This window comes from Amia ocellicauda, chromosome 21 (genome assembly GCF_036373705.1).
Source record: "Amia ocellicauda isolate fAmiCal2 chromosome 21, fAmiCal2.hap1, whole genome shotgun sequence".
NCBI classification, from domain to species: Eukaryota; Metazoa; Chordata; class Actinopteri; order Amiiformes; family Amiidae; genus Amia; species Amia ocellicauda.
In genome coordinates this window covers 4,744,062-4,764,443 of record NC_089870.1, presented here as the reverse complement: position 1 = coordinate 4,764,443, position 20,382 = coordinate 4,744,062, and the positions used below count along the sequence as shown (strand labels likewise).

General features: G+C 40.5%; 1 protein-coding gene across 5 annotated transcripts in view; it reads right to left on the bottom strand.

Annotated features, from left to right (window-relative positions):
• Positions 1-20,382, bottom strand: part of cep170ba (centrosomal protein 170Ba) — a 53,542-nt gene that overhangs the window by 15,647 nt on the left and 17,513 nt on the right. For all 5 annotated transcript variants that reach the window (XM_066694279.1, XM_066694274.1, XM_066694277.1 and 2 more), the window contains exons 4-10: positions 19,162-19,240; positions 18,232-18,290; positions 16,287-16,425; positions 10,456-10,572; positions 5,733-6,233; positions 4,350-5,350; positions 236-427 (exon numbers count right to left, since the gene is read on the bottom strand). In XM_066694279.1, coding sequence (XP_066550376.1) covers positions 236-427; positions 4,350-5,350; positions 5,733-6,233; positions 10,456-10,572; positions 16,287-16,425; positions 18,232-18,290; positions 19,162-19,240 — 2,088 coding nt within the window. The remainder of the gene's footprint in view (positions 1-235; positions 428-4,349; positions 5,351-5,732; positions 6,234-10,455; positions 10,573-16,286; positions 16,426-18,231; positions 18,291-19,161; positions 19,241-20,382) is intronic.

Below are 20,382 nucleotides of genomic sequence, written 5' to 3'. Positions count from 1 at the left end.
TGATTATTTTAACCCAGCGTAGAGAAACCTCAAACCAGTGGAGAGGATAGTGAGAGGAAGGTGGGGGGGGGGGGGGGTAAATAAATAAAAAAAGGAGAAAATGAAGACCATGCCAAATCAACAAGGGCATGCATGCAGATTTGTGCTTCCCACTGAAGATGATTGATGTAACAATTGAGACACATGTGACCAGTGTGTTTCTGGGCAGAGTAACACACTGGTTTGGGCTCTTTACCTGTGCTGCTCCAGTCTGCGGACCACTAATGGCAGCTGGGTTATAGCCCTGCACTGGAGTTGCCTTTTGATCCACAGTACTACTTTTGCTATGCCGACAGCTAGTTTGTTCTTCCCTGCCATCATTAATTACGGGCCTATATACTCCTGAAGAAACGCCGGTGTACTCGGGGGACTCGAGAACACCAAACACCTGTTAAGATAAAGCATGTGTGAGAAGAGGAGGGCTGCACGTGCCGATGGACAGCAGGTTAGTTCCTCAGCCTGAGAGACTTCCTCTGAAAGCTCTTAGATCGTCTGCTTTTTCCTGTTATTTCCACCGATCATTTGTGCTTCAAACGGTTAGGCTACAGTGTTGGGAGACATTGATCGATTCGGGGCTGTTTTGCAGTGAACTATTGCATCACTTTCATGTTTACATCAGACACGGATCATTTTTCATCAGCAAAATCATGGATTTAGCTGCGCATTGGAGATCAGTCTGGGTTGCTGAGAGAGGCACCATCTAAAGGGACTGTCCCATACTGAAAGCAAAGGAAGCTGAACCCCAGTTCTGTCATCTTTTCTAACAATATCTGGCTTTGATTCATTCTGAGAGTCATCTCAGAAGATTGTTTTTTCAGCTTCAACCTGCTCTTTAGGAAGTGGATGGACTGGACAGCATTAACAGAGCCTTCTGAAGAGCAGCTGACCATTTTGTCCATTACTATGGCCTAGTCTCTAACAACTAGCTTGCATAATCTGAAGAGGAAAAGATAAGGTATTAGATCTACAGACTTCAGGGGGTTGTGTTTTCCCATGCACTACAGGAAGTCATTTCAGTAGGCTTTTCTGATGGGATATTAAGTTGGTGGACAAGCTTGTAGTAAGCAGGGTCAGCAACAGACAGCCAAATAGTGCACAGTCACCGGGACTCACAACAACAACGATGAAAAAACAGGAAAACGCAGACAAAATAATCTTCGCCTTGCACTCGAGTTGCACTCCAAAACACACAGACATCGAACGTTAATTCTATGTTTGGCAAAAAGAACAAAAACATTGTTATAATTTCAGTTTACATTCTTTAAAGTGGATGAAGGCATGGATGAGGGGATGAAGAGCTAATTAAATATTAGTGACTTTCAACACTCAAGGGTGATAAACTGCTATTAAATAAAAAGTTTGCACTCTTCAAGTTCCTGGTTTTAAGGCAATAAGCAGAATATGAATGTGCATTTCTCCTTAACATGGGAAATTGTTCTTAAATATCAAAAGCTTCAGATGCTTTTATACATTTATTTCCTAGATTTCAATTGGGAAAAAAAAAAAAACACTCAAACCTTAAATTACAGTATTACAGTATGAAAGATCTGGGGATAAAATATGGAGTTTCTGGTTTATTTCATAATGTAGTTCCATATTTGACAGGCAGAGGGCAACATCTCAGTTCACATAAAACCAGGTCCAAGTATAAAAAAGGAGCGCATGTTAAAAGGAGTTCCATTTATGCATCAAAGTAAATTGTAATTCCGATAGATTTGCCAAAACATAAGCAAAAGTGCACTGAAAAACTGCATGCAAAGAGGCAAACATATAGCTATTAAAAGTGTCATTAAAATAGAGCTCTTTCTGAGCTTGTCTCGAGTTCTGTCTGCATTGGCAGCAAGATCAAAGGTGGACTTTAAAAGTTATCTCCTATGAAATTAGAAGTGTTTTTCTGTCTGACATCTTGAATTACGCTATTAAGAGAGTCCATTAAGTCACTATGACTGGGCATACACCATTCATAGATACCATGAGAAGGGGACTGAATTTAAATGATGTCGAGATATTTTTCTATGCATTACTGAGTTGGAAAATTAACTTCAGTTCTGTTCATATCCCAGTATTTCGATTAAATACACATTAAGTCTTAAAACGGACATGGCAAAAGATAACAGATGTGTCTTTGTTTAGGTACAGTCTTGCATTTCCCAATGAGCAATATTCAACAGGTATGCCCTGGATTTTTCAATATGTTTCAATCAGTACAAAATGCCACACTCAAGCAAAACATTAAAAAACAAATAAATCAAAAGAAACACTTAAAACAAATATAAGTCCATGCCAGAAGAAAATCGGACGGAATCCTGAGTCGTTCGAATATGAACACACCTAGCTGAAAGATTCACTCCGTCAGAGAGAAATGAGCCGTGGCATAGCATTCAAGCCCTGGGATTGCCCAGTTATGTTCTCAGTGAGCAAATTCTTCATTAGGAAGCCTTGTCACAAACTGATTTGTTTAAAGAAACGTCTCCCATGAGCCTGAGGGGCATTAGGAGGAGTCCTGATCCGAACTGTTAACACAGATCTACACAGAACTGACTCATGTGGATTCAGATTAACATGCACACAATTGCTCCTTTTTCCAGAGTGCTGATCATTGGGGATTTACCATTAAAGCGTGTGACATTGAATGATTATGTTTAAGGTCATATAGTTTGAAAGAGTGGGGAGAGTGTCATGATTCAAATGTATAAATGGAAAAAGTAGAGTGTCACATAAAATGTTATCTTGAATTATGTTAATTTCTTTGAATAACAATTGCAACACTATTAATTAAGCCTTTAGGGTTCTTTGTATTATTTTACACTATTGTACCATTCTATACATGGTACTGAATTGCATGGGGTCTTGCTGTGCCTTACTTGAGTCAATTACTAAAATGACCTTCCTTAAAAGTGTCAGGAATCCACAGAGCTGATGCTAGGCCACTGCTAAATCATTTACATCTGCTCTGATCTCCGGCAGAAATCTCACCAGGTCACTCACCACTGGCAATACTAGGGATCTTCATACTACAGTAGCATGCGAACAAGACACAGAGTGGGAGGCAGGCCAGGGGTCTGTTCAGAGGCGGGGAATCAACAGGAGGCAAAAACAAGTAAGGGTTTCGGGTGTTGGGGGTCGGGGTGAGAGAAGCAGTATACTCAACTGAGCATTAAGTGAAAGCGTACATTTCACATCACACTGGGATATTAGTATACTTTTTCGGTACATTTACACAACATTTCACGGAGTTGTATCCCCCTAAAATAAAGATCTGCTGGCCCATGTCTCACTGCTCAGTAAAATCTCAAAGTCAAAAAATGCTTCTGTAAGTGCTCCGATAGAAACAAACAGTGGGCCTCGATTACACAAGAGTATCCTGCGTAGTTTAAAAAAGGTGACCTATTTCTGTGTGAAATGATCTAAGGCCATTTCTTTATATATCGCTGTGATGGAAAATGGTGTTCTGTCAGTAAAGATGGGCTTTCATATCCGTTTCCCATTGTATCATTTTGAGAATTAATAAAATTGTCAACCAATTATAAAAAGAATACAAGAAGAGACTCAAAGATCTCAGTTCACCTTTAGATATAAATAACATCTCTACAATGGAAAAAATATATATAATAACTATAATTATTTTGTACTCAGGGTATTACAAATTTTATATATATATAACTTTCTCCAATCTGATATGGAGCAGGAGAGACTTTTCTTTAACTTGTGGTGTAGCACATTACAGTATTATCAGTGATGTGCATTTCCTCTCAAAGCTGTCTGTTTTACAGTAAACACTATTGTTGTGGCAGGGCTTGTTTTTCAGTGCTGTAGATCAGTATCCAGCAGTTTGCACACATTTCTTGCAAGGTGACACTGAAAAGTTGTAAGCAAGCTGTTCATATACATTTTCTGACTGCATTACATTACTGTTATATGCTACATTCTGCTGGAGAACAAAACTGATCTCCTGTTGCAATTAAAGAACTAATGACATTTACCAGAAACGTGTAACTGTAGCTTTTTTTTAGTTAATCTATTGTTCTTGTACAAGAAAACACACCTGAAATTATTAATGTGTTGCTTTAGAGCATGGGTGGTACAGTACAGCACCCTCCCTATGACATTAATAAGCTAGATGATAAATTGTTCTGTAATGTGATAATTAACTCAAAGTGATTACTCCAAGAGCTGCACTGGAAGGAATTGGAGTTATCTGAAGACACCTCTTCCTGAGACTTGCTATTGAGACCTGATTGGGACCCACGTGGGAATGATGCTTGAACGATGGAGTCAGCAAGGGACCCAATCAACGTGGCTCGCCCTACCTGGTCAATCATGTTGCGCGCCTCCTCTACCTCTTTGTCCTGGGACTCGGTCTCGATGGTGTAGGTCCCTGCGTCGCTCAGGCTGTCCTCCTCCTCGTTCCTCATGGCTTTATTGGGCTTCAGATCCATGGCACGGACAGTGATGGGCAAAAGAGGGGCAGAGAGAGGCATGGGGGACTGAACAGGAGGAGCTGAATGAGGAGAGGGAGGAGCGGGAGGGTGAGAGAGTGATGGAGATATCAACACAGGAGGAGCGGAAGTGGGAGGAGGAGAGGTCTTTTCCCGGGTGGGGGCGACACTGTGTGCTGACTCCCTCAAGAACTCGGCTGCGAATTCCTGGGCCAGCTTGGACTTTCTGCCCACGCTGCCGAAGGGCTTGACGGCAACCGAGGTGCGGGAGGAGAACAGGGACGATCCCGAGCTCAGGCGGTCCTCTGTCTTCTCCCGTTTCAGCGAGCTGGCCCTCTGCGGTGGGCCCTGGCCCTTCAGGGGCACGGTGATCTGCTGCGTGGGCGGGATGTGCCCTGACGCCACCACGGCGGCTTTCTCCCCCGCCAGGGCGCCCTTGCGTTTTTCCAGCTTGGCCTTGAGGGCGGAGTAGGAGTCAGCGTGCGCGGAGTTGTGCGTGAAGGACTGCGACCTCTTCTTGCGCGGGTTGTCGTCAAAGAACTCGATGATGAAGGCCTGCTGGTTGAGCACCTCTGCGTCCTGCTTTGGCTGGATCTGGGGGGAGGGGAGCGGCTCTGTTGGCGAGCGAGTGGGCTCCTTGGGTGCTGAGGGCGGGGAAGGAGGCAGTGGCTGCTGTGGGGGTTGCGGCTGCTGGGCGGATGGCTTCTGTGGGGGTTGTGGTTGCGGTTGTGGTTGCGGCTGCTGTGGTTGCAGCTGCTGTAGGGGCAGCGACTGCTGTGGAGGCTGTGGGGGTTCCTGATGTTGCTTGCCCTGCATCTCTGTCATGATGGGGTCCTCCGAGTCACTCTGAGTCCCATCCTCATGATGGTGGCCTGGAAAAGAGAAAAGCAAACAGACGTATAAACAGGGATTTAATTTTTATTTTATTCTCGATTGATAAAGAGATCAATCATTTTGGGACATTCCTTCAAAACAGACCCATTTCATCTCTATCCAACAATGTTATTTGTGGTTCATAATGGCCTAATTGTTCAGTGTGCGCTGCTAAATGCATAATGTTTGATTAAAGTGTAACGGGAAAACAAAAAAAGGATGTAGGCCTTGTTTTTAATACTTATCTGGATGTGAAACCAGTAGTAAAAGAGGTTTCTTTATAGGATAAAAGAAAAGGAGAAACACTGAAGAACGAAAAGGCTGGGCCATTGATATCTTGCAGATGAGCATAAGCTAGAGAGACAAGTGATGCCTGCTGACCTTTCAGTGTCTTGATATGGATGGGAAGGTCACTCTTGGTGCTGTACACGTCCTCACAGGGGGCCTTCCTCCGCATCATGCTGGGGTCGCTGTGCACCAGCCAATCAGCCACCTTGCTCTCCGCCGACATCACCTCGATGGGGGTTGAGGCCAGGTCCTTGCTGGGTGGCTTGCGCTGGCGAAAGGAGAACTTGGTGACGTGGTCCTTGATCTTCATCTTCCCTGGCGTGCACTCGTCGAACTCGATGGTGAAGGAGGCGTGGCTCTGCACCACGGGTGGGGTGGGGGTGGGCGGCAGGGGCAGGGCGTCGGTGTCCTTGGTGGGGATCTCATGGACCTCCGTCTCGGGCGACTTGGGGTGCTGCTGGAACTCCTTGGTGGGAATCTCGAAGTAGCTGGGCTCCCGCCGGTAGGAGTAAATGGACTTGCCCTGGGAGTCCCGGAAGTCGGAGATGGTGCCGTTCATTTCCGGGTCGAGTCTAGTGCCCTCCTTTGGGTTCTCTGTGGGGTGACGCCAAGAAGGTAAATGAATGCAGCTCACAAACATGCTAGATTCTGAAGAAGCATGAGCTGAATTTTCAAGCAGCCCTCAATAATGACAACTGCCACAAGCAGGCTTAGAAAGCTGAAGGGCAGGTGGGTGTGGCTAGGGCCCAACAACATGAATCTTACAGCGGAAAGGACAAATAGCTTTCAAATACATCAACTCAGTCATTTCAAAAGCACTATCTTTTAATACTGTGAAATCTGAATTACCAATTCCATGTTTTGTTTTCACATTTATAGCTCAGTTTAGATACCCAGGACTAATAACAATTGGTTGTTCCAGTGTATTGCTTTACTACCACAGAAACAATGAAAATCATCGGTCAAGACAGAATGTCCTCAGAATGTCTCCAAATCATGGATGTTATTGTATTACAGTGAGGGGAAAAAAGTATTTGATCCCCTGCTGATTTTGTACGTTTGCCCACTGACAAAGAAATGATCAGTCTATAATTTTAATGGTAGGTGTATTTTAACAGTGAGAGACAGAATAACAACATAAAAATCCAGAAAAACACATTTCAAAAAAGTTATAAATTGATTTGCATGTTAATGAGGGAAATAATTTATACAGGTAACGAGATGAGATTAGGAGCACTCTCTTAAAGGGAGTGCTCCTAATCTCAGCTCGTTACCTGTATATAAGACACCTGTCCACAGAAGCAATCAATCAATCAGATTCCAAACTCTCCACCATGGCCAAGACCAAAGAGCTGTCCAAGGATGTCAGGGACAAGATTGTAGACCTACACAAGGCTGGAATGGGCTACAAGACCATCGCCAAGCAGCTTGGTGAGAAGGTGACAACAGTTGGTGCGATTATTCGCAAATGGAAGAAACACAAAATAACTCAGTCTCCCTTGGTCTGGGGCTCCATGCAAGATCTCACCTCGTGGAGTTTCAATGATCATGAGAACGGTGAGGAATCAGCCCAGAACTACACGGGAGGATCTTATTAATGATCTCAAGGCAGCTGGGACCATAGTCACCAAGAAAACAATTGGTAACACTACGCCGTGAAAGACTGAAATCCTGCAGCGCCCGCAAGGTCCCCCTGCTCAAGAAAGCACATGTACAGGCCCGTCTGAAGTTTGCCAATGAACATCTGAATGATTCAGAGGAGAACTGGGTGAAAGTGTTGTGGTCAGATGAGACCAAAATCGAGCTCTTTGGCATCAACTCAACTCGCCGTGTTTGGAGGAGGAGGAATGACCCCAAGAACACCATCCCCACCGTCAAACATGGAGGTGGAAACATTATGCTTTGGGGGTGTTTTTCTGCTAAGGGGACAGGACAACTGCACCGCATCAAAGGGACGATGGACGGGGCCATGTACCGTCAAATCTTAGGTGAGAACCTCCTTCCCTCAGCCAGGGCATTGAAAATGGGTCGTGGATGGGTATTCCAGAATGACAATGACCCAAAACACACAGCAAAGTCAACAAAGGAGTGGCTCAAGAAGAAGCACATTAAGGTCCTGGAGTGGCCTAGCCAGTCTCCAGACCTTAATCCAATAGAAAATCTGTGGAGGGAGCTGAAGGTTCGAGTTGCCAAACGTCAGCCTCGAAACCTTAGTGACTTGGAGAGGATCTGCAAAGAGGAGTGGGACAAAATCCCTCCTGAGATGTGTGCAAACCTGGTGGCCATCTAAAAGAAACGTCTGACCTCTGTGATTGCCAACAAGGGTTTTGCCACGAAGTACTAAGTCGAAGGGGTCAAATACTTATTTCCCTCATTAACATGCAAATCAATTTATAACATTTTTGAAATGCATTTTTCTGGATTTTTTTGTTGTTATTCTGTCACTCACTGTTAAAATACACCTACCATTAAAATTATAGACTGATCATTTCTTTGTCAGTGGGCAAACGTACAAAATCAGCAGGAGATCAAATACTTTTTTCCCTCACTGTATGTCTAAAAATTGTTGGGTTCATAACAAAATGCAAAACCTGCAGAGAAGACATATCCTTTCACAGAGTTCACAGAGGTATTTTCAAGTGATCTTAAAGCCAGGGGTATAATTGTTTTTTATGTATTTTTTTATCTGAACAAAATATTAGGAACACAATGCAAATGTCAGACAGAAAGCAATGAATACATAAAACAGATCTAGATAAAGATTCCTCAACTCTGACAAGCAATTTGTTGAAACAAGGCAAATAAACATGCCGTAGCATGCTGTACGAAGGCTAACCCACACCCTTTGAAATGCCAATGGTGCTTTTATTTAAAGACCACTAAAAGAATCTGTGAGATTTAACTAACACATTATACTGTAGAACAGGGGTTCCCAATGTCTGGTGATGGAGGGCCAATTTCCCGAGGTTGCATGGGATGGGGGGCAGTACAAAATTAACCACCGATTTTATTTCCTATACATTTCCGTTATGGAACCTTTATTAACTTTAATTGTTATTTTATTATTTGCCCCCAAGTTACATGTGCAATTTGTAACAGAAAATGTTCATGAAATGTAAAAATATAGTCAATCTTCAGAAAAGGGGTGGTTGAAGGTTGGCTTTGATGGGCCACACCAAACATCCTTGAGGGCTGCATTTGACCCCACATTGGGAACCCCTGCTATAGAACAACACATTGAAGCACACCTGTTAAAAAAAAAAAAAAAAAAATTGTGTATACTATAATGACAGATGTATCTAAATGTGCTGTATAATTTAAATATTTGCATAAGCTTTAATACTCTTATTTTAAAAATCCAATTAAATCTAAAGAATACATAAACCAGCCATTAAATAGTCGGTAGTCTTTCTTTCTAGTGGTCAGTTACTTTAATAATCTGCCAATAAATCACAAAAGACTAATCAAAGACAGAAATAAACACTTAAAGAAATATTACTGAATAATGTCTGTTTAATATGATGAAATTATTTACAAAACTAAATATACATTAGAAGGATGAGAGCATGGATTCAGAAACCAAATTGCTAATTAAAACATCTGCTCTACCCAACAAACTCATTAGTTAGTCACTAATATTCACTGTAATGCTAAACGATGATAAACACCTTGAGAAGTGTCATGTTTTCAGTTCTGTAAGTTATATGACAAGGGAACTCACTATCACTGAGTAACATAAAAAACATAAGAGATGGGTTTATCTTAGACTGCTTAGTACAAGACTATTAACTGGTACCGTCACATAATATGTCATGTACAATTTCTTGCACAGGATTGAGATTTTAACATAGGCGCCTGCCTGTTTTGTTTAAGTTGCCTGCCATATGTTTACAAGCATAGAGAGGCAATCGGTAGAATTATCAACATGCATTTAAATATTGCAGGGATTCTGCCAACAGTGATATGTGAAGTAAAACAAACCCTATATGATTTCTATGCAGGGTTACTTCCCCAGATTCGCTCCATTACACAAAACAGCCATTTAAAATCTTACCTGAGCAGATGAGATGAATTTCAATTTATTATAGCGCCCAATATAAGCCAAAATCAAGCTTAAAAAAGCTACAAATTGGAAGAATACCTTTTACCACACTCTTCAGTATACACCACCATTCCAGACACCATACCTCCCTAAAACAACTGTACAACGTCTTTACAAACAAAAGAAAACCACATCAGAAATTCAGGAACAGTCAGGGGCTGTGATTTCCCTTCCAGGGTCTGGATGCCCTGTGTAGTGTCGTACAGGTGGGAGGCCAGGTCTGCCTGGGACACGGGAGGGCAGCCACCAGCAGCCCACGCTTCTAGGCAGTACCAGTGCACTACTGTTACAGATCTGTTAAATGATTTGTTATTCCTTTCAAATATCATGGATCGGCTCCAGCCACAGAAAGGGGGACTAAGGGAAATTGTGAGAAGCCTTGAGCTTGACTCTGCAGTCAATTCAGCCACTCTGTTAAATGGCCTCTATTTTACAAATTTTCATGGGTTATTTTAATTTTGTTCCCTGCATGCTCCATTACTTGATTTTCTGAACTGCCCAGTTATATTCACTCTTTAGGAATAAAAACCTACTGGCCTAAGCAGCCTTAAAAGAAATTGAACCTTCCAACCTCCCACCAACACACCTCCCCTGCTGTGGATCAACACAGTCATCCAAAAGTAAATGAAACCAGTAGACCAGTCTTCCTAATTTGAAATCCTTATCTAAGAGTACAGGTAAAGGGGGCCTCGCAGTCCTGAAGCGGTCACTGACCTGTATGAGGTTCGTCGGGCCTCCGTCCCTCAGTGTGCTGCACTTTGTTCCCGGCGTCATCCTCCCCCCACCACGAGGGTTGGCCGTACAGGGGCGTGGGCCGGGACATGGGGGCCTCTGCGCAGAGAGAACAGGGCCCCATTAGAATATATATGGTTATCTACTGTCATCAATTAGAACTACAAGGCAAAAAGACAACAGCTGTTTGGGATCCCTGCTCAAGCTGTGCTGACAGAGAAAGATCAGGACTCCACCTCAAACATCTGGAGAGGTTACATTTGTGCCCACATGATGGCACATATTTAAGCTGCATAAAATAAAACTGGATATTTGATTAAACAAATAAAAATCTTAATCTTTAAATTTCACAAATTATTCAGATCAAAATCCTGGGAGAATGCAACTAACAAATATTAATGGCTTAATATTTAACCATGCATTTGTCCGTTAAAGTATGATCAGACCTGGGTTATTAGTTACCAATATGACAGCTCACAGCTTACAAATGGTGCCAAATTTTCGATTAAACGCCAGCTATTGCATTTCTATGACAATTCTTGCTTCATTGATAAAATCACTAATTCACTCAATTCCACAAACCGTACTCTGGAATTATTTTTTAATCATAAACAAGATTAATGTTCAAAATTGAAAAAAAAAGTATTTAAAATCTGCACTCTTTTAATCATTGCTTTGAGATTCACTGCTTTCATTGAGATATGTAACTGGTGGAATTTTGTCTTGAGAAAACAGTCATACACAAACATAGTTGCTTCCAAATATTAATTTCCTAACAACCCCTGACAACTGAGGAGTTAATAATAATTTATTGTTTTGTCCTACCCCTGCCCTCCACACACACACACTTTTATTAAATGTAATAGTAGCCATCAGAAGAGAATCAACAAAATGAATGAATAGAAATACTAATACTGGTAATTAGTGAAAAGCAAGATGGTGTTGGTTCCTTCATTAACATAAATAACGATCAGGAAGAAGTATGACCTTGAGGAAAGGCACACAGCCATGACAAAAGCTTGTGAGTCACCAGTGAGGACTGAGCACAAGGGGCAGAGATTATCCAACTTCAGAAAAGTTCAACAACTGTATCATAGTATTAGCAGGTCAAAATAAACTAGGCCATCAGGGCTGTCACAGTTTCTAAGGAAACGAGTTGTGAAACACACAAACCAGACTGCGCATAGCCAGACAGGGTGCAACAGAGAGAGTGACACTTTAGGAAAAACAGAGTAGTTAAATCTTAAATATATATTCCGTCAATATTAAAATGCACATACTGTTGCTTTAAGTAATTGAAGCAAACAGATTTGTTTGAATTAAATATATATATATATATATATATATATATATCAAAGATCCAAGACTACTCTAAATATACAGTAAACAGTGCCAAAACCGATTATTGAATTTCACTTACATAACCGAGGAGAAACATTGCGTCTTACAGAAAAATACCTTATAATTAACAAGTCACTGAAAACAAAACGTGTGCACATTACATGTCAAAAATACATTTTTTAGTCTATGATTATAAACTTGAAAACTTGCTTCCTGTGGAATTTTTAAAATGAACGCTGACCTAAGGCACACAATGTTACAGATCACAGTTGCGTTTTGTGTTAATTTCAAGACACGAAAATTTGCTTTAGTTCTTGACAAAATTGGAAGTCCTTATGTGTTCTTTTTAATACTATACAATTACTTTTAAATTATACTGTTGCACAGCAAACTTCTCTCCTCGATCTCAGGCCAGTCCTTAGGAATAAAAAAAAACATCAACTAATTAACAAAATTCATCTCCACATAGTCTCCACATAACTGCATCTTAAACAAGAATGAAATTAAATATGAAAAGACTAACTTAATATGCAGTTGTGAAAAAAACCATTTGCACCATTTTGCTTTAACCCAGCTTTGTTTTGTTTTTTCCCCAGAGCAAGCAAACATGCTTTTCCACCTGGCTGGGTGTGGAGTTTCCCAGCGGCATATTTGCAAAGTTTCAGGTACAAATACACTTCCAGACAGCATTCCAGGTCACAGTGGTTCTTAATTAAATACGTAAATGATACATTTCTAATTTCGGCTGCTCAAGTTACTGCTTGTAAAAAGTATGAGCAATTAATCCACTCATATTCTGCACATTAATTAGCATTGAACTAATGAGCTACCAAGTAAGAACACCGCTAGTCTAGCACACATTTAAGACCTTTGTGCTTTCAAATATTCGAATTCATTTCCGACGGAGTGACTAAGCCTGGTGAGTTAGGAGAAGGGAGCCAAACAAATAATCAAAGCCAACAGAAAGGCAATCTGGGGTTTATTGTTTACCTTCACCAATGCTTTGTTTTCAGGGCTGGTTTATATCCACATGTTTTTAATGTCATCTGAATTCTCACTTGGTCCTGATTTCCTAGTGTATGCATTCAACAATTTTCCAACCAAGCTACTAACAGCAACTGACTGATAAAACTAAATAAACTGTTGATATTCTTTTGAAGACAAACAACTAAAAACAACTAAAAATTGGCCTTGTCTTGATCTATTTATGCTGAAGTTCTGACCTCCTTTATATTTTCACATATGCTTCTCCTTAAAAAAAATATAAAGCATACAGTCCATTCCTTCCTAGCCTGGCCCATGTCCCAAACGAGAGACAGCAACCACCAAACCCACACCGCAGCCTAGAAACTAAATGGATTCTTAATAAACCTTTAACGTACTCTTTCCATCTTTAATTTTTGCAGAGATTCAGCTGCTTGCATAAGTAAGACCATACTAATTTAACATCTTGGTTCAGTGTATTTAACCAGTAAGATAACCAGTGATGTTAGAGGATGACATCTGAACGCTGAAAATGTAATGGCAATGATTGCTAATGGTTTGCTTTCGTTCCCAGTGCACTCATTAACATCCTATTTGCATTTTGCAGTTATCTTTTAGAAACACACTGTGTGCATCGAAGATCTAAAAATACAAACACACACAAAAGTCTTGTTTGAATCAACTGACAAACATGCTGTGGTTTTAACTTAAGCAGTGTTTTACAAGTACATTCCATAGGAATATTTTAGAATATCAATTGCAACAGCATTACATAAAAATACTATATTGATCTGAATTATTTTTTTACTTGCCACAGTGACGGAAATAGCAAAATGGAAAAATAGCAGGAATCCATATATTCTGCATTTGGCCTAAGCTTATGCATTCAATATCCTTTTTACTGTTTCCAGGAACCTAACACTGAGCAATCCAGAGAGAAGTGGTTTGGGTTTGGTCAGATTAAGAACTTTACTGGCTGGCTCAGGGCCTGGGGGCAGCAGCAGCAGGCCGTGACAGACGCCGCTGCCTGCCTACAAAGCAGGAGCCCTTCCCTTCAATTTGTTGGGAACTCCAACGAACTGCACCATGCCTGCAGTCAATCTTTCCCCTCCTCTCAAAGTATTAATTTTAATTATAAACTGCAATGTCTCTGCTCCCAAACTCAGGTCTTGTAGGACATATCTTCATACACTTCGAAATTGCTCATTTTGGACATATACAATTGTATTCAAAGGCATTTCAGTAATCTCATAATAAATAGACTTAATTGTATAAAACCCCTGACTGATCTCTGCCGATCTGAAGAGTATGACATGCAAACGTACTAACAGGTAATGTGCTTTCGGAAGCACACCTAGTGTATGCTAATCCAATGATGGGATTAGCCAGATTAAAAGGTTTACTATACACTGACTACCTTCGATGGCGTGGCTTGAATAGACAATTACAATGAGAACGCACATAAATGGGTAGTACATTCAGCCACTTAAAAGGGACTGTAGTTAGACATTGGGAGAAAATAAACAAAACATAGGAGACCTAAAATAGATAAGAATAAAATAAAACGTGCATTCATATAACCTTGAGCAAAATCCAGCACCTTATTTTCCTAGATATTATTCTCATAATGCACAGCACAAAAGAGGCATGACTTTCAAATTCATGAAGCTGGACCACTCCCTGCTCTCCCATAATCCTCTCAGCGCATGAGGCGGGCTGTCCCGGCAGGACTCCATAATTTCTGTTTATCTGCCCGCACTATGATCCAGCATTTGTGGGAATCCATCAGCTCCATTGTTGTCCTTCCTTCTGCTGTGTTGGCTGCTCTACCGCACACTCCTGAATAAGCAGCAATTGATTTCCATTCCGTCTTGTGGACAATCGCCAAGTAACAATGAGGCCACACTTGGTCTATACTACAGGGACCATCACTACCGGTAAGGTGGTTATTATATAATATTTCATCTTCTCTACAGTCTGTACTGACTTACACTCAGGGCCAAAGTGCTACACTGTGAACAGGTCATTGACTAGAAGGAAAACTAAATTCTCTCTACACTTCAGAGACCTGAATCCTTGTATTTACTGGCCCCCTTGAAGGACAGGAAATTCCAGAAGAAAGCAATACGGAGCCAATTACTGATTCAATTATTACCGTCCATCACTAAAGTACTCTGCATTGCACAAGTGGCAAATATATTAACTAGAAGAAATGTACTCTAATGCCCTGGTTCTCAGTCCATTTGACAACCTATTTCAAAATCCAGGTGTTGACTGCTGAAACGTACCTCAGCTCAGCAGCACACTCAACACAGCTAGTATGGCTTCCTGGAGCTGAGCAGAGACATTACATTAGGTGGTGTGCCCATAAATGTCATTGCAGTAGGTACTCTCAATTCATAAAGCTAGAGTAATGAAACAGCTGCACATTCCCAGGAGAATATGTTCTTACATCTATCCATCATCATTTAGGTACATAAGAAATCTGCAGCTTCATGTGACTAAGCTCTGGTTTCACAGTTAACAAAAGCCTCCTACTGTGAATAAATGAAACTTATTTGGTATGAAACAGATTGAGGACAGGAGAAAAAATACATTAGACAGACATTACTGCCAAATATACACCTTTATGGTGTACAAAAGTTTACCCTCACTCTTCTGCAATGAGGTCCTCTTAAAGAGAAGAGGGTCTCTAATGTCCATTTTTGAAAAACAAGACCCAGGTTGATTAAAGCTAATGGCTAAAACTATGGCTACTGATGTTGGTTTTGTTTTAATGCAAATATATACAATGAAGAAATATCATAATTATTAAATTGCTTCTGTTTGGGCTCTCTTGTCAAGCTCCCTGCTACGAGCATTTTGTTCAGCTTATATGAGACTGATGTTGTCTAGTCTGGAAAACAGTCTGCTGCAGTTCTGTATAACTGCACATCAAACACATAATCCCAGCAGCAACTAACTCACTAAGTCTCTCTCAATAATGCGCGTGCACACACATCGCTTTAGCCTGAAAAGCTGACATGAACTCTCTTACTGTGATGTGAGTTTTAAAATTGTTAATCCACCGCAGTGTACACATACATTTTAATGTATCCCTTCAGAATTACTATGGACTCAGAGATTTACATTGTTTTGAATATCGTGCATTGTATACAACATAAAACCTCAGCTCTTTATTGCAGTGAAATAAACACAGCTGCTCAAAGACTAGGAATGCAAATAAATAAATTAATATATTAAATTTTCAATTAACAGCACATAAATCCTCCAAGATGTTTTTAAATACTTATATCATGACAATATTATTGTGGTATATTTTCTCTATATTTCAGAGGCATGGAACCTGGTTCTAATTACCACTGACAAGCCAAATATCACTTATACCAACAAGCTGGTTTGCTGGCAGCTGTTCAAAACGTAAAGCAAAATCAGACTCCTTACAGCTAAAGAGCTGGGATAGACTGTCCAGTCGTATATGCAGTTACCCGATAGTGCCTTGCGCTCTGCTTTCTCCAGTTTGGAGCGGGGGGACTCGGATCCACCCCCTTTCTCATCAGGATGTTGGCCTTTCTTCCCCTCAGATGCTTTCAGGCTCATCTGAAGCTGGCTCGTGTACTTCTCATGCTGAAACAAGAGCCAGGAAAAACCCACAAGTCAGTGTGTTGTTCTGACAAGATGACCTGCCAGCTCTCTCTCTCTCTCTCTCTCTCTCTCTCTCTCTCTCTCTCTCTCTCTCTCTCTCTCTCTCTCTCTCTCTCTCTCTCTCTCTCTCTCTCTCTCTCTCTCTCTCTCTCTCTCTCTCTCTCTCTCTCTCTCTCTCTCTCTCTCTCTCTCTCTCTCTCTCTCTCATGATCTGTACAAGATTGTAATCCATCTCCTAAAGCCTTATCAAGGTCTGCAGCCTGGTTTGAACTGGGCAAAGAAACGGTCAATGCAGGTGCAAAAGACAAATTATAGACTTGCTCCACAGCACCAGAGAGAAGTTGACCCTCCAGGGGCCTCTAAACTACAAAAACTGACATGGTTAAATTTTAGCCTGGCAAGTGAAAAATACCATTCCTGGGATAATGAAAAGGAAGTATAGAAATACAAATGGGTTTTACAAGATTGAGACTAACATAGGGCCCTATGAAATGTGCGTTACGGAGAACACGGACAGGAAGGGAAAAAAACGGAATTAGGCCCTTGAAGAGTCAGTTTTACACATTGAAATAGCACTGTGTTCGTATAATTAGAGGCTTCAAGAAACGCACATCATTGGAATGCATGAAACAAGTCTTTTTTTAGAATTTTCAGCCACCATACAAGCCAAGTAAAAAAAAAAAAAAAAAAAAAACGCTGCCCCTCGTACTTCACACTTGCTACTGTAGCTACCATTATCGATTGAGTGAAAACAACCGATAAAAAATATAATTTTATAGCTTCTGATATGTTAAAGCGACCTTCACTCACATGTCAACAATTAGGTCATGATGTCAACAGCAGGTTCATCAGCTGTCATTGGCGTAAGTCAGTGCAGCTGCGCAGAGGGGTAGGTCAGTGGGAAGTCATTCCTAGCAATGGGCTTAGCAACGATGAAGCTGCTAAGGCCGTTGTTATGAAAATGTTGGAAACTCTGACCTGGGATTTTAAATCCTTGAGGCTCTGTTGGGAAATTAAGTCCATCTCCCAAAACCTTAAACTTAACAGTTCATGGTTTCCTGCAGCTATAGTAAAAAGAAAATTTGGTGCCGCCTGGCCAAACAAATGCTTGAACAATATTACTCTACCCCTCCTTGCTCTTCCTACCTCCCCAGTAATGTATCATTTCTGTTAATGTATCAAACACTTGTGGGTATATTAAAAATAAAAATTACAAAAAAAAAAGGAGGAGATATTTAAAATAAAATGGCCCTACTAATGGCCTGGGGATTCAAAGAGAGCCAAGGGTCCAAGAGCACAGAACAGTAGTGCTACTGAAAAACATCTAGTGTCTGAGGGGAAGGCGGCTTAGACACTCAAACTAAGCCTTTTTCTACCCAAGTTATGACTGAGGGGAAAAAACAGTCCGACACACCCTAAACATCTGTCCGTCTTCCATTTAATGAGTCAGTTTTTCCGATCTCTGGCAGTTGAAACCAGAGTATTATCTTAAGACAAGGCATGCTGGGAAATCTCAAGTCCAGTCACTGCCTAGCCACAAGTGAAGGGGGGGGCAGACGGACAAAAAGACAGCAAATGCTAAAGTCTGTTTGGGTTTTTTATTTGCTATTTGGCTTTAAATCTGGCTTGGCAATAGAAAGCTCGTCAGCTGTTGTTTGGAGAGCAGGAATCAAAGCTGCCTGGAAATCCCCATATAGGACTAGATTAGTGTGGAAGAGCAGCCGAGATAAACACAAGCACATGCATTCGGGCACTGCAGACACAGAGAGACCAAGGACGAATGTTTACCTTAAGTGCCTCTTCAGGAACTCTGTGTTGACTCCGTTCCAGCATATACACATGAGGATGTAAGAGTTTAGTTAAGGGAAATGTAGAACTGGCAAGAAAAGTTACAAAATAACCAATACTCAACAATATAAAATGAGAGAAACATTTTACACGCACATTTAAAACAAGGCACCAATTTCAGTTCAGTTTGCTAAATGGTATCAATTTAGAGAACGCTGTTAAACATTAACCGCAGTATATGTTATTATGTTCCAAATTACCTGAATGACCTACACTTTTACATGTCAAGCTTAATCCTGTATGACAAACATTCATTAGGTAAACAGTTTCCTTATGAACGGGTCAGATTTAGTGAAAGAGAAAACTGACTCCAAAAAAATCACTACTTGGTAAAAAAAATCTGTCAGCATTCCAAGTTTCTTAAAAAGATTACACGAGCAGCATGTAACATGAGGAAAAGTCTCATTCTCAGACAATGGACAAAATTAATGGCTATTGCAAACAGTGTTACCATTTAACTAATAGAAGCAGCTTTCCACTCATTAATTTAAACAGTATTTTGTATTTTAAGCATCCGGGGGTTCATGTGTGCAAAAGCCTTTCCGTTTCCCAGCCAGCATAATCTAAAGCACAGAGGATTAACATTTCGTCAGAGATTTCTGTCTCAATCCCTGTCTGGCGCTTTCCAGCATTTGTAGATTTTGAAGGACGAAAACTTAAAAAAAAATGTTTTAATCTCCATCAAGAAAAACTCAAATAGCGCTGGCAAGAAAGACTGTCCCCCATCAGATATCTTACACTGAACCCCCTGCAAACTGTTGACCAATTCATTTTCTCTCTTTATAACAACGATTTGATCTCTTACCCTAATATGGACACTATTTCATAATATTTCATCATGGGTCTATTTTAAAAGCATGTAAAGGATATCATATCCAAACCGTATGACATCACCCAGTTTGAGCGTTATATATGTCTGGTCTGGAATTCGTAAGTCATTCACAAAGGTCTGTGGGAGAAAAAATATAAGTTAAAAACATGTGTCAATTAATAAACAAATATTTTGCAACAAAAGAATCTCCGGTTTTCAAAGTCTGAGATTCTTTCAATGAATTATTCACATTCTTATTGAAGTGTAACATTTGTAAAAGCAAAGATTGAATTGGAACAATGACTTATCTATCCAGGGCTATATAAACCCTATAAATATCTTATACACAGTAGCAGGCTATACACTCTAATTTCATTAAAGTAATTCCTAAAACAATTGAGAGACCAGAATCAAAAAAATTGTCCCTTTATCTGGCTTTGATTTATAAATCAATATCAGTAACCAGGTAAAGGAATGACCATCAATATTTGCTTTTTGAAGTCATGTTTAACCTCTACATGGTCCAGATTAGTCAAAGTGTTAAGGGAATACAATCAAGACATGTATTGTAACATGTATTGAGGTAAAGAGTAAATGGAGGAAGCCTATTTAAAAAAAAATATATTTCTTCACTGGTGGAAATGATCCTGCACTGGTAACATGGCACAAAGGATTTGCATGGTGGATTAAATAATTATGGGACCATTATGTAATCCACTGACAGCACACCAGCATCACACTGACATCAGCCACTTGAATGAAACTGCTGGTAAAAAGCAGGGGAAGGTGCCTGCAGCATTGATATTGAAACCACTTTTCCACCCACTGACACAATTTCGCTCAATGGCGGCACCAAGGAGCACTAGTGCCCCCAAACTATTGGCACACCTAATTGATTTCATTGAATGTCTACAGTGCACTGAGAGTTGACAACTGTTTGGAGCCGATCCATTTTGTCTAACCACGCAAACTGAAAGGTCTTAAAATCAATCTAGTGCCAAGAACACAGCGCATTCTTAAACAGGCAGAGCTTGCCATTAAAATATTCCAATTGGGCACATGAGCTTTAATAAAAGGATGATTTTAAATAAATGCAGATTAAGTTCCATTATGGGTGAAATCTTATAAATTCTAAAATTAACAACAAAAAAAGAGCAAAGATGTTCTGTTTTGCATAACAATTATATGTTATCTTATGTGTAGAGCGAAAACAAATTGTGACAGCACTGTAGCAGGTAAAAAAAATAAAGTGCAGGGATGTAACCCTAGGCCTTTAACAA